General features: G+C 33.2%; 1 protein-coding gene across 1 annotated transcript; it reads right to left on the reverse strand.

Moving 5' to 3' along the window:
* Nucleotides 1-10,085: 10,085 nt before the first annotated feature.
* LOC139858864 (F-box/kelch-repeat protein At3g06240-like) lies at nucleotides 10,086-11,263 on the reverse strand. Its single transcript, XM_071847698.1, has one exon. It carries the CDS (start codon nucleotides 11,212-11,214, stop codon nucleotides 10,087-10,089), a length of 1,128 nt encoding a protein of 375 aa, XP_071703799.1. The 5' UTR covers nucleotides 11,215-11,263; the 3' UTR covers nucleotide 10,086.
* Nucleotides 11,264-16,076: the final 4,813 nt, after the last annotated feature.

The following is a 16,076-nucleotide window of genomic DNA, read 5'->3' on the forward strand; positions in this document are numbered from 1 at the left end:
ACTTCAAAGAGAATCATGTCTTTGGCGTGGTTGAAAAAGGTATTTTCAATGAATATCTTCATATCCCTTAATTGTATATTGACTAAAACTATACCTTTTTTTAGTAGAAGTCTAATTATTTAACATTTTCAATGCAGTATTTTACACAACTGAATTTCATGAACGTAGATTCCCTCATGCACACATATGTCTCTTTTTGAAGTCTATTGAACATTAAGACGGCATGTTAACAGGAACGGCCAGATCGCGTTCTTAATGATAAAGTATTGTAAATCATTAATGATACGATCATGTAGTTTTTGAAATGATAATAAATAAAAGTCCAGGACAATCACTGTCGCGTGTAGCTTCATTTCTTCCAATACCTGTGTTTAGTCATGGACAACTATACGTTGCACTATCTCGGGTTACCAATTGCCAAGGAATCAAGATATTATTCTTAGACAAGGATAACAAAGTATCAAACAAAAGAAAAAATTTAATATACAAAGATGTCTTGCAACACTTATAGACTAAATTGAATAAATGTTTCAGAAAATTTCCATTTGTATCATATAATTGAACTATTATGTATGTATAATGTTTTTTTTAGAAATATTAGAATAATGTAAAATTATTATGAGTTCCACCAAGTATTATCTAATTTTTAAAGATGTTTCATTCATATCAGACACGTTTACAAATTGCTCACTTACGAGAAAAATCATCAAAGCAAAAATTTAAACGGCGTCAAACGTGGGGAAGATTACAGCGTTATCACGTACGATTATCTTACCGACAAACAATATAATACCTTTCAGATTCCAAAGAAGACAATATCCATTGTCGGTGTGCTTTGCAATGACAATAAATAAAACTCAAGGACAATCACTATCACATTTCGGTTTATTTCTTCCAAAATCGGTCTTTAGTCAGGGACAACTATACGTTGCACTATCTCGGTTACTAATCGGCAACGAATCAAGATATTAATCTTAGACAAGGATAACAAACTATCCTATCCATTGTAGGTGTGCTTTGCAATGACAATAAATAAAAGTCAACGACAATCACTATCACGTTTCGGTTTATTTCTTCCAAAATCGGTCTTTAGTCATGGACAACTATACGTTGCACTATCTCGGTTACTAATAGTCAAGGAATAAAGATATTAATCTTAGACAAGGATAACAAACTATCCAACACAACAAAAAATGTGGTATACAAAGAAGTCTTGCAACACTTATAGACTTAATTGAAGAAATGTTTTAAATAATTTCCATTTGTATGATACTTCGTATCTATGAACTATTATGTTTGTATAATGTTTTTTTAAATATTTGAATTATGTTACATTATTATGAGTTCCACCAAGTATAATATATTTTTAAGTATGTTTTATTCGTATCAGATATATGAAAAATATTATAAGTTTCATGTGATGTTAATAATTTTATACGTACGCTATCTTTGAAATAATATGAATTCCAACATGAATTCCAACGTGCAACGCACGGGCTCCAAAACCTAATATATATATATATATATATATATATATATATATATATATATATATATATATATATATATATATATATATATATATATATATATATATATATATGGTGAGGATCCAGAGAGAATTAAGGATAAAAGAGAACTTAGAGAACTTATAAACTAAATTCAATCTATGTGCAGATTGACTCAATCTGGGTGCAGATTGAGCTCAATCTGTGTGCAGATTGAGATAAATCTATGTGCATATTGAGGTTAATATGTGTGTAGATTGAGCTCAATATGTGGGTTCTATGGGTTCTCTCACATTCTTAGTTCTCTATGGATCCCATCGATATATATATATATATATATATATATATATATATATATATATATATATATATATATATATATATATATATATATATATATAGTGAGATAAGATTAGATGAGATAATATCACAAAAAAAAAAAAAAAAAATCATGAATTTAAGAAGAAAAAAAATCAGATTGCTCAAAAATAGTTTAATTGGTTAGAATGTCTCATCATTGTACTTTTCTTAAAATGAGCGCAACCGTAATGTGTGCATTTATATATGAACGAACAGCGGCTAAATAACTCGATGTGATCCTAAAAATCTATGCGATAACTTAAGCCAAAACTTGAATGTGTCAGGTCGTGTCGGGTAATTTAAAACACCATCAACAAAAAATATATCATTAAGACAAAAATATTATATATTCGATCTTATTAATACTACTCTATGCAATTTTTAATTTTTCTAAGCGGTTTCATACAATAAAATTAATTTACAATTGCATTATTATTAATACCATTTAACACGTTGTTCTCAATAAATGAAATTAGACAATCATCCATAAATTTATATCATAATCTATTTTTTGCCCCAAAATCTCCATTTTTTGCTCAAAAAAGTTGTTACAGTTTAAAATATTTTTCGCCCCCGGTGAAAAAAAATTCTGGTTCCGCCACTGGTTTCGCAAATCATTCTATATTAACTTCATTGCTAAGACCACTCTTATCCATGACACTCCGTCATGGATAAAGTGCGTGACACATCAGCGCCACATCCTCACCTTCTCTCCTCCTTCATCCCATGACATACCAAAGACTATACGCTAACATCCATGACGTACCAATCACACACTTCCTCACACCCACTAAATTAATTAATTATTTACGGGTACAAGTAATAAAGTAAAATGTACAACAATATAATACACACCATCCGTCCTCCAAATTGTCATCCCATGAAAATCAGAAGCACGGGTCATCAAAGACTAACCCCATGACGGGTTGCTAACATTGGAGTCTTTGATGACAGATGGCAAAGACGGATGGGAAGGCGGACCGATGAGAACCCTCTAACAAGACACATAAATTATCTATGTAAGTTTTAAGTTGTAAAAACAAAAACTCTAATTAATAAGTTATAGATTGAGTTTGAGAGTTGCAAAATTAAACTTAAAATAGGAAGAATGAACCGTATCACATATATATGAATGTTAGATTAAATTTCCAAAAATATATATATTAATATATTAACATACATAAAGCCCGTTTATGTTTACAACAAAACACAATGCGTTTATTCTATAATGGCTAAACAATTACATTCAACTATTAGTTTAAATAAATAAATTATGTTTAAAAATCTCGCAAATTTGCGTCTTATAATCTAGTATATGTACGATGTATTATTTATATATAAATTATATTATATTATACTATATATTAACGATGGAATAAATGGAGCGACCTGATTGGTCCGGTTACTATTCATGTTTTATTCTTCTTTTTTTTTTTCCGAAAAAGAAACGTTATCCACTTCTCATATTATTTTCAACTCAAAACTATAATGTAACGCAAACTTTTATCTACTTTTTTTCTCTTTTGTGTCACCCAAATTTATTATTCTCCCTTAAACGATTTTTTTTGTTTATCATTTCTCTAAAAAGCATTTGATACTTTTTGGAATAGTCTATGTTAGCCGTTGAGTTGAGTAAAAGTTAAAGATACAAAAAGAAATTGTGTTAAACAATCTTTATTTTTTATTTATCATTATCGTTAAATATATTTTGTACCAATATAGCTGACTATGTTTTATCCAATAATGATCTCATATATGTAAAAATCATTTTACATGTATGTAATTAACAATAAACTTACATAAAACACTCTAAATCAATATTGAAAAAACTTTCCCGCCGTTATGCGCAGTTACGTTATCATCTTGTTTAATATCAAGAGGCCATGTATAATAATAAGGATATTGAATAGACAAAATTACTCCCGTCGTCCTTGAACTTGTATCCAAATCACTGACGTCGTCCTTAAACTTTTTTTTTTGCTTGGGTCGTCACTGTACTTTCAAAAAATAACGCTCGCCGTCCTTCTGTTTAGTTGCCGTCTCTTTTTTCTGTTAACATGAAACATGTGCAAGACACGTGAGAGTAGTTTTGTCACTTAAATCTTATTCTTCCTTTCCACTTCTTCATCTCTTTCCTTCTCCTTCATTCATCCTAAATTCATATACCCTAATATCTAACAGAATTCATATACCCTAATATCTAACTAAATTCATCTCAAATCATAACCTTATCGCGTACAAATGGCTCAGCACCACAAAGACTACTACAATCAAAAAGTCATTGCAATCATCGAGATCTACCACGAAGACTACTACTTAAATGCCATCGCATTGAAAAAAACGCTGCTAAACACCATGGATCCGGCGGTTACAACTACTAATCGGTCCGTTGGTGGTCGTCGATACGTTTATTCGAACTGCTGTGAGTTGAATTGAAGATTGGGGCCTTAGATTTTCGGTTTAGTCGACTCTGGAATACGAACCATGAATTCACTACCATATGAAGTTTTGTAATATTTAGGTGTCGTAGCTTGACAAATTGGGTTTGTAAGTTTAGGGGTTTTAGAAATAAAATCAAATATGGTATCTGATATGGTGGGCTTTGTTCATAGCCTGAGAAAATTACTCCGTAGATCTTGATGCCTAACTTCAAGTACGTGATTCTTTATTATTTTACTCTGTAGATCTTGATGCATCTCGGTTGTATTTCTATTTTTACTCCGTAGATTTTGATGACAAAAATTACTCCGTAGATCTTTGATGCATCTGGGTTTTTATATTATTCGTAACTATGTAAAAATTAATGAGTGTCTGAAAAGATTAGGCGCTTGTTTGTACGTATTCGATGCGTCACACAGAAACAAGAACAAAGGTCAAATTGAATTTAAAGGTATTTACAGTATTTATTTTTATAAATTAATTGTTATTAATTTTATTTAATTTTGGTGGAGAAGAGAGATATTTAAAAGGAGTAAAAAAGGGAAAGGACTGAAATACCCTCACATGTCTTGCACATGTTTCAGGTTAACAGAAAAAGAGACGGCAACTAAACAGAAGGACGACGAGCGTTATTTTTTGAAAGTACAGTGACGACCCAAGCAAAAAAAAAAAAGGTTTAAGGACGACGTCAGTGATTTGGATACAAGTTCAAGGACGACGGGGGTAATTTTGTCTATTGAATATTGATACTTGCTGTTTGTATCTAAAGTTAGAACCCTTCTACCATTCTTTTCTTTTTTGTTTTTATTTCGGTATCAAACATGTAAGAACCATTGAAAAAAACGGGTATAGTACTCCGTACTTCTTTAGACCGTAGGGGTACCGGAACTGTAATGGTACTAAACCGATTCTATCGGTATGGAATTCGGTGTTCACATTTGGTAAAAAATAGGAAGTATCAACCTCAATATTGATATGCTACCACTCTCACCCTTACTGCTCATAGAGAATCATGATGTCATTGTGATGAGGGTCAAGTCAAAGTAGTCCAAGGAACTACCTTTAACTAACTTCTTTCCGCCACTAAATCAAATCATCGTGGTTGCGGGTTTGGTTGTGACTAGCGGTAGCTGTTGCAGATTAAAAACAATCGTTTTCAGAACGACAATTTATTTAAGTGCACCGACACTAACAAGACCCTAGGGAAGGCTAAAACTTACAACGACTTAGCTGAGTTTCAATTGTTGTCTCACATGTTTGATTTCAATAGGTTGCAACTATGCAATGTAGTGAGTTATAATCAAGTTTAATTTCAATTGGTATGCCAAATAGTTAAGATATTAGTCAATATTATTACATAATTAGATATTTGATCTATTTTAATATTTTCAACAAAAACACAACTTGTAGTGGATTAATGTTCCGAAATACTCTTAGTGAAACCAATTCATTAAAGAACACCCGACTCAGCGTCGTTTTAAAATCCCGACCGACCATTCTCTGTCTGGCGACTTTTTCAACCTTACTAATGGTTGACTACATCAAGTTACCATGAAACATAACACGTGCTAGAAAAAAAGCATGATAAACAAAGATTTAGTATAAGACAGACAATAGAGAATGAGATAAAGACATGGTAGCAAATAATGTTGAAACCGTTGTATCCATTTGTATGACAATCATGAATTGCCACTCTCTTTATTCTATGAATGCCCTTTCAGAAGCTAGTCATCTTGCAAAAGGATTGTAACTAAAAGTCATTATTTCATATATATGTGTGCTCGGTATTTAATTTCAAATAGATTGTATACAACATTTTCTAGAGGATTGCCATAAGTTTGCACAAATAATCTTTACCACCATACAAACTGGGGATGGATTACGTTTGACATGTTAATTCCATACAAGAAAACCTAACTCTCCATAAGCATTGAAAAGACAAAATCTTGGATAATAAGTAGTACTGTGTGTTAAGACAAACTCTGGCTATCACATCATGGGCTTTGTGATGGTTAACATCTTTGCTGACTGAATACACACACAAACCAGATTGGTTTGCTAGCAATTTGTATGAAAAATTGAGGTTGTTTAATACCCGAAGCCGTAGACAAAAGACATATTAGTAGACACGAAGTAAGTTTGCAACATATTAACTATATAATTTGCATATATTCCCAATCATAATTAAAACTTACTCCGTCGTATTTATGAAGCAAAAAGGAAATAGTGGGGAAAGAAATGTCAGTTGGTCAAACTCAGATTTAATAATTCAAAGTCGGGTTTATTCAATTTCATTTAGTGACAGTCCGTCAAACACCGTCAAAGTCAAAGTTCCCTTACTAGCAATAGCCCTTGCCTAGCCACCGACTACCCCTGAACCCACGACTAGCCCCCGCCTAGCCCCAGATTGGAGATTTTTAAAAACGCAACTATTTTATACGGAGTAAAAAACATGAATGCGTGAATTTCTACGTACCTTGACTTTAACTTTTTGATTTTAAATTTGTTGAACAGAATTGTTGTGAAACGAGGCTTTCCACAAAATATCCTCTAACCTTCAAGGCCTTAATATTAGGATTAATATCAACACACATACAAAAACTTCTTTTATCAATGTCATATAGCAACATTCGATCATTGCTAATGAGTATACCTTTACCATTGTCAGAAAAAATCATTGGATCAACCATCGGATGTTCATTAACAACCTTATAATACATCGTAGAAGTTATATGAGGATCATTGCAAACTTTTACTGGAAGGGTATTAAAAAAGATATGGCTAAGTTTATCAGCAAGTGTAGTGTATGCCAACAAGTTAAAAATTTGAATGTGGCTCCATATGGGTTGTTACAACCTTTAGATATACCACAGAATGTTTGGGAAGATGTGAGCATGGATTTCATAACTGGTTTACCAAATTCTTATGGTCATACAGTGATTTGTGTAGTGGTGGATAGATTAACTAAAGGGGTCCACTTTGGAGGGTTAACTTCTAACTATTCTGTTACTGTGGCAACTTTGTTTTTTGAAATGGTTTGTAAACACCATGGCATGCCTAAATCTGTGGTGTCAGATAGAGATAAAGTTTTTGTAAGTAAATTTTGGGTGGAATTGTGTAAAGTTTCTCACACTAATTTGAAGATGTCCTCTTCCTATCACCCTCAAAGTGATGGCCAAACTGAGGTGATTAATAGATGTTTGGAGCAGTATTTGAGAAGTTATGTAGCAGATACTCCTAAACAGATACTCCTAAACACTGGTACAAGTTTTTGTCTTTAGCTGAGTTTTATTACAATACTGCTACACATTCTGCTACTGGGGTAAGTCTTTTTGAGGCCATGTATGGCAGACCTCCACATGTGATTTCAGACTATTTACAAGACAATGTTACTGTGGAGGCATTACACTCAATATTACAAGATAGGCATGGGCACATTAAAATTTTGAGAAATAGTTTGCTTATAGCTAAAGATTATATGAAGTTGGTGGATGATAGGCACAGAACTGAGCAACAATTTGTAGTGGGTGATTTGGTTTGGGTCAAGTTGCACCCGTACAGGCAATTGTCAGTGGCTAAAAGGGTAAACCAAAAGCTGAGTAGAAGGTACTTTGGGCCTTATAAAGTCATACAAAAGATTGGACTAGTGGCTTATATATTGGAGCTTCCAAAGTATTCAAAAATACATCATGTCTTTCATGTTTCTTTACTCAAGAAATTTAAAGGAGATGCAGTTATTGAGTGTGTACCATTGCCTGAATCAGACAACATGAGTGGTCCAATGTTATGGCCACAACAAGTGTTAGACAAGAGGCAAATTTTACGAGAGGGTAAATTAGTTGATCAAGTGTTGGTTAAATGGGAACTGCTACCTGCTGAAGAGTCTACGTGGATGGACATGGAAGATTTCACAGTAATGGAGAACAGACACAACCATGAGGACATGGTGATTTTGAAAGAAAGGGGTAAAGATACAGTCAGCAGCTCAAATAGCAAAAGTCAACCTAAAGTCAACGTTGAAACAAGACCTCAACGAATTAAGATGCCATCGAGTCGATTGAAAGGTTATCAAGTGTCCAGGAAGTGAGACGAGTTGTTTAGAGTTGGTTAGTGGTTGTTACCAGCTAGGACACGTGTCAATTGTAGATGTATTGATTAGTTTAGTTCGTAATTCGTTAACGGTTCAGATATGTGTACACTGTAGTATAAGTTCAATTGAGTCATTGTAATATTCATTCATAATCAATAAAATTGTTCAATTTCAAGGAGATCTTTGACCGTCTCGAATTAGGTCATATCACACCATTATTGCTCATAGAGAATCATGATGTTGTGATGAGGGTCAAGTCAGAGTAGTCCAAGGAACTACCTTTAACTAACATCTTTCCGCCACTAAATCAACTCATCGTGGTTGCGGGTTTGGTTACGACTAGCGGTAACTGTTGCAGATTAAAAGCAATCGTCTAGAACGACAATTTATTTAAGTACACCGACACTAGCGGGAAGGCTAAAACTTATAACGACTTAGCTAAGTTTCAATTGTTGTCTCGCATGTTTGATTTCAATAGGTTGTAATTATGCAATGTAGTGAGTTATAACCAAGTTTAATTTCAATTGGTATGTCAAATAGTTAAGATCTTAGTCAATATTATTACATAATTAGATATTTGATCTATTTTAATTTTTCACCAAAAGCACAACTCGTAGTGGATTAATGTTCCGAAATACTCTTAGTGAAACAAATTCATAAAAAGAACACCCGACTCAGCCGACTAGTCATTTTAAAATCCCGACCGACCATTCTATGTCTGGCGACTTTTTCAACCTTGCTAATGGTTGACTACATCAAGTTACCATGAAAAATAACACGTGCGAGAAATATGCATGATAAACAAAGATTTATAAGACAGACAATAGAGAATGAGATAAAGACATGGTAGCAAATAATGTTGAAACCGGTGTATCCATTTGTATGACAATCATGAATTGTCACTCTCTTTATTCTATGAATGCCCTTTCAGAAGCTACTCATCCTGCAAAAGGATTGTAACTAAAAGTCATTATTTTCATATATATGTGTGCTCGGTATTTGATTTTAAAGAGATTGTATTTGTATACAACATTTTCTAGAGGATTGCCATAAGTTTGCACAAATAATCTTTACCGCCATATAAACACGGGATGGATCACGTTTGACATGTTAATTCCATACAAGAAAACCTAACTCTCCATAAGCATTGAAAGGCAAAATCTTGGATAATAAGTAGTATTGTGTGTTAAGACAAACTCTGGCTATCACATCATGGGCTTTGTGATGGTTAACATCTTTGCTGACTGAATACACACACAAACCAGATTGGTTATGCTAGCGATTTGTATGAAAAATTGAAGTTGTTTAATACCCGAAGCCGTAGACAAAAGACATATTAGTAGACACGAAGTAAGTTTGCAACCTATTAACTATATAATTTGCATATATTCCCAATCATAATTAAAAACTTACTCCGTAGTATTTATGAAGCAAAAAGGAAGGAGTGGGGATTCAAAGTCGGGTTTAATAATTCAAAGTCGGGTTTATTCAATTTCATTTAGTGAAAGTCCGTCAAACACAGTCAAAGTCAAAGTTCCCTGACTAGCAATAGCCCTTGCCTAGCCACCGACTACCCCTGAATAGCCCACGACTAGCCCCCGCCTAGCCCCAGACTGGAGATTTTTAAAAACGCAACTATTTTATACGGAGTAAAAAACATGAATGCGTGAATTTCTACGTACCTTGAATTTAACTTTTTGATTTTATATGTGTTGAACAGAATTGTGGTGAAACGAGGCTTTCCACAAAATATCCTCTAACCTTCAAGGCCTTAATATTAGGATTAATATCAACACACATACAAAAACTTCTTTTATCAATGTCATATAGCAACATTCGATCATTGCTAATGAGTACAACTTTACCATTGTCAGAAAAAATCATTGGATCAACCATCGGATGTTCATTAAATTTATGGAGTATTATCTTACTCCATGATTCCTTTACCCCATATTCGTTCATCAAATAAATTGCACCTTCAGATTTTAAAAATATACCAAGCTTTCCACCAAGATCAACAAGTTTTGAATTATCCTTAGAAATGATATTAACATGATCATTACGCAAATTAGGTGATGCCACTTCACTAAATTTCTCATCGGCTAAACTAAAAGCAACAATTACTGGTAAATCATCACAACGCTTTTTAACAATCCAATGAAGAAACCCGTTAACAAACACGCCTGGTAAATACTTTATATATGAATGATCATAAGGAGAATCAACCGCCCACTTCCATGTATTAGTCTTAAGACTATAAATATGCACAGGAATATTATCAGGAGACTCATCATAGAAAGAAATAGTAACAACCTTATAATCATCAGTTAATGAATCATAACCAAATCCATAAGCGATATTGTTGATTCTTATATTTTCTACCACACCAATTTTGGAGTCAGGTAAACATACGCAATGTTTTATAGTGGGATTAATTACAACGAGCGATTGAAAATCCATACTGTCAAAGGCAGAGAGTAAAACAAGGCCATTGCAGGAGCCATTGAAAGCAAAATAATCAGCGAAGCCTTTACGGAAGCGATGCTTTCTTGCTATTTCAGTCACAGTACAGAAAAAACCGTAGTTTGAACGATTTTCGTCGTATTTGGGGAGGAAAATAAGTTGATTTTGGTTGAGTGTATTTTGATGGTTTTTGATGAATTGTGGCGATGAAAGTAGAGATAGCCAATCTTTAGAAACGCACCTGCAACGACCAACAGATTTGGACGGAAGACGATGTAGGATCTCCATGATGATCTCCGGTGGAATTGTGATGCTGAATTTAGATGCCGTTGCTTTCTTTTTTTTAATCGCCATTGTTAGGGCTTCAGTAATGCAGTTACGAAAACTATACAAGCGAATTGGGGGTTTCTTAGGCTTTTGGAAGATTGTTACGGAGTATTTTATTTTATTTTTATTTTAATATTATAAATTATTAGATTTTTTTTTATTTTTTTTTGCAAAAACCAATAGTATTAAAATCAATTCAAACCTAGCCACCAAAGAGGTGGCTTAGCCCATTACAAGAAAAGCCCACTATTAGTCCATTGTAAACATGGATAAGTGGCTAAAAAAAAATACCGATTACAACTCCTGCACTAATTCGATTACAACAAAAATAAGCAACGGTAGAGACACTTCAAGAAGCTAACGACTTGAATGCTTATAGGAGAGCCCACGGATTTGAATCTCATAAGTGAAATTGATGAAAATACCAAAACTTCGCATTTGTTGCGCATTCGAACGATTTAATTTTTGACTTTGTTGACTATAGTTGACCAACATGTAAACTAGTTATTGAAAAGTGCGTTTATTCTTGTAATCCAAATAAACCAAATTGTCGTCGGACCAATTAAATGGCACAACATCACCGCTTTAATACTGTTGGTTGAATGTTGGTTAATGAACTAACCGACAAAGTTAAGTATGATGTTTAACCAAATAATATGTTTTGATGATGACACATACATATGCATAAGTGATGATCGACGTCTTAACATAAAAATACGCAAGTTCACTAATCCATACTTGATCTTGCAAATGACCAAGTCAAACAAAACTTATAGAATGAAAATAAAGTACACGGCCAAAGTACGGTCGACCGTATACTTAGCCGTAGAAGTCCAAACTGAATTTGCAACGTAGTTTTGTGAAAATAAGTTGCACGGCTGCCACCACGGTCAACCGTAGTGCGATCGCAGAATTCTCTGTCACCATTTTTGATCCAATTTAGTTTGACCACTTCCCGACATCTATAATTCATGAAACCTTTCTCAACACGCTTAGAATAAATGCCCTCTCCATACTCAATTGAGTTTTGGTCATAAAAACACTAATCTTGGTTAATTACGCTTAATTACATCTTAATGACAAATTAACTATGATTAGGCATAACACATAAGTAATCAATAACTTGTGATCTTAAAACTTGTCTAGATATTCTTAGGATGATCACCAAGTACCAACGCACATAAGCTAATGTCACTAGAACACTAATTATAATTAAAGATTAATTAGTGACAAATAAAGGCTAAATGAAGAACAATAATTTTAAGTATGACTAGCAAAGACTTGTAATCCTAAAATACACTTAGATGCATTTAGGATGGTCACCAAGTCCCAACTAGAGATTGCTCTTCTCTTGTGCATGTGTTGGACATTAATGTGTACTTACACATTAATCATGCAATATGCTATATTGCAAGTAAGCTTGCTAAAGCTTAAATCATAGTATTGTGCAAATATCCATATGATTGATTTTAGAATAACTATCTCTTGCTAATATGTTTAATACTCATTAATTTGCCAACTTGATTAACATGCTTGCTAGGTGTTACTAGTTAAAATACTAGGATTCAAGTAACTAGCTTACTTCAATGAATTAAGTGTAAAATAGTTCACAAAAGAATAATGGTCAATAATCTATTTGGTCTTGTCTAAGTAACACATTCTGTAACATGTTCAAGTATGACTTAACATTAATGTCTTTGCACACTTAATGTTTGATTTAGAAAGAAATCATCCAATTAATCTCTACTTAGTCTTAAAATGAATATGACTTGTGATTAATTGAAACTAGGAAGTTAATGACATGTTGACTAGTCTTTAGAATTGAACCAAATGCATTAATGAACCTAACTAAGTCTTGACCAAACTGAGATTAACCAAAATGTCAATCAAGACACTTCTTCAAGAATGTTGAGTTTACCACATTTGAAGTGTTATGTCATTTTCACTCAATAAGACCAAATCTCACATACTTAATGCATATAGTACTTGTATAGGATATTGGGTTTCTTTTGCAGGTGCTAGATGGAGTAAAGATTCCAAAATGTGGTATTCAAATCTGAGTCAAACGGCTATACAACGGATACATATCAAGCATTGAAGAGCATTTAAAGCTGACCCTCTTGCATATTTCAAAGGCTTATTTCCAGAGATCACAAGTGCTTTAATTACTACTCAAATGTGACCAAGCAAGAGAAGATTCTATAATCTTATAGATATAGAATTTGGTTGTTGTAAACTTACTAATCAAAATTGTTTATCTTATGAGTTTACTTAGTGTGATGTATGTCCTAGTATTGTCTTAGTATCATCATTGCAAATTGTATAAGTCTTGTAACTTCAATTAGTAGAAGCATAGGATAGCTCAGTGATCTACTTCCTTAAAGGGGCTTAGGAAGTTGATTAGTCTTATTTGAAGATTAATACTTGTCCAAGTTGAAGACAAGTTGAGCTAGGTTGGAGTTGGTCTTTCAAAGGGATAGAAAGATTAGGTTTGTTGTCTACCAAAGAAGTTTAAGACTTGTAAATCGAATCTCCAGCGGGTTTGGAGAAAAAGTGCTTAGTGAAGCAAGAAATCTCGATTAGTGTAATCGGGGAGTGGATTAAGGTGGATTAGTTAACATCCACCCGAACCACTATAAATCCTTGTGTGTGACGATCGCTCCAAATCCATATGGACGAACACGTCATTCATTGATTTCATTGCGAGGTATTTGACCTCTATGTGATACGTTTTGTAACATTGCATTCGTTTGAAAAGGTATTTCATAAATGAATATATAAATTCCAGTTTTTTTTACATCTGATGATTCCTACGTATAGACAATCACCATTTAAATAGTTTACAATAATACATCTGTTGACAATACAGTCAAAATAAGATACATGGTAATGGTTTGATGAATGCAAGTTTCTTGTATATAGCATGTATGACTCCAAGCACATAACTTGTATCACGTATGAGCAAACAGCGGAAGACTTCTAGAAAACCTGAGAATAAACATGCTAACAAGTGTCAACACAAAGGTTGGTGAGTTCATAGTTTTAGTGTTTCGCATAATCTGTATATAAAAGTGGATCACAAGATTTCAGTTGTTTCATCCAGAAACGTTTATCAAAATATTCTACGAAATTGAGCACCCTGGTAACTAAACTTAACGTATATATAATTTGTACCCTTTGTATAATTATCTTAATAATACACGCAAACCAACGTGTACGCTTCTCAAATAGCATACGTCCGTTAAAAGGCTAGTGCTCTAGCTCGGACGGGGATATCAAGCCCTATGGATCCATATACTACTACTCGCGCCCACCAGTTCTTATAACTGGCAGTTACTAGTTACCAAAGCTAAGGGATTTTCGGTTCAAACTCAGTGTAGAATTTAGTATGTACTTGTATCCATTGTGTTTAAAATAAAGTGCATGTATTCTCAGCCCAAAAATATATATTGCAAAAGCAATTAAAAAGAGAGCAAATGAAACTCACACAAAATTAGTTTTAGTATTTGTATCCATTTAGTAAAACAGTTTATAAAACTGCGCATGTATTCTCAGCCCAAAAATATGTATAAAAAGGGATCAATGAAACTCACGCATATAAATCTAGTATTTTCAGTATTTATAAACAGTCGCATGTATTCTCAGCCCAAAAATATATTGAGTAAAAGGGATCATATGAAACTCACGCATATAAATATTGTATATCGGTTAATAAAGCATTTGCTTGTATTCTCAGCCCAAAAATGTAGAGAGTAAAAGGGATCATATGAAACTCACGCATATAAATATTGTATATCGGTTAATAAAGCATTTGCATGTATTCTCAGCCCAAAAATGTAGAGAGTAAAAGGGATCATATGAAACTCACACAAAATCAGTTTTAGTATTTGTATCCATTTAGTAAAACAGTTTATAAAACTGCGCATGTATTCTCAGCCCAAAAATATATATTGCAAAAGCAATTAAAATGGGAGCAAATGAAACTCACGCATATAAATATTGTATATCGGTTAATAAAGCATTTGCATGTATTCTCAGCCCAAAAATGTAGAGAGTAAAAGGGATCATATGAAACTCACGCATATAAATCTAGTATTTTCAGTATTTATAAACAGTCGCATGTATTCTCAGCCCAAAAATATATTGAGTAAAAGGGATCATATGAAACTCACTGTTTAATATTGATATACAATATTGCAGGAAAGCACGTAGACGCATCGGAGATGATAAACACGAGGTTTGATTCACAAAAAAATACCCCCGAACATTACCCATAACCTCCTTGGCAATAACCCATAATTTCCTTAGCTCTAGCTTGCTCGAAAACTCATTTTGAAAATTTCTTGGACAGCACTCCGTCGTAATATTTTATGTACATTATTATTTTTGTATCGCAAAAAAAATAACACTATTAATAAAAAAATAATAAGATTAATAATAATCTTATTAATAATAATAATAATAATAATAATAATAATAATAAATAATATTACGGAGTATATATATATTAGTGTATGTGTGTGATTTAAATCGAGCGAAAACACTGGAATTTATAGATGTGGCCTGAAATCTGGAGTCATGCGACTCGCATGGAAATGGCCTTCTGGCCATGCGACTCGCATGAGGACCAGGGACAGCTCACATTGTTTTTGTCCTAACATTTGTCGACATAATAAAATATAAATATAATATATATAATTTAAATTAATTAATTATATATTATATTAAATTCACGTGCATAGTTGACTTGTAATTTTTGTTCCGATAAGTCGTACGTTGTCACTCGACTTATGTCCCGGTTTTTCGAACGCCCTTTCGTACGCTGAGAAAACTTGTACTTTACGTTTCGTGAATCGTACCTTTGTCAAAATATAGTCTTAAATCATCCA

Source organism: Rutidosis leptorrhynchoides, chromosome 7, assembly GCF_046630445.1.
Source record: "Rutidosis leptorrhynchoides isolate AG116_Rl617_1_P2 chromosome 7, CSIRO_AGI_Rlap_v1, whole genome shotgun sequence".
Classification (NCBI taxonomy): domain Eukaryota; kingdom Viridiplantae; phylum Streptophyta; class Magnoliopsida; order Asterales; family Asteraceae; genus Rutidosis; species Rutidosis leptorrhynchoides.

What these genes read in the sequence shown, in the direction of transcription:
- LOC139858864 (XM_071847698.1), bottom strand. Translation starts at nt 11,214, where the DNA reads ATGGCGATTAAAAAAAAGAAAGCAACGGCATCTAAATTCAGCATCACA.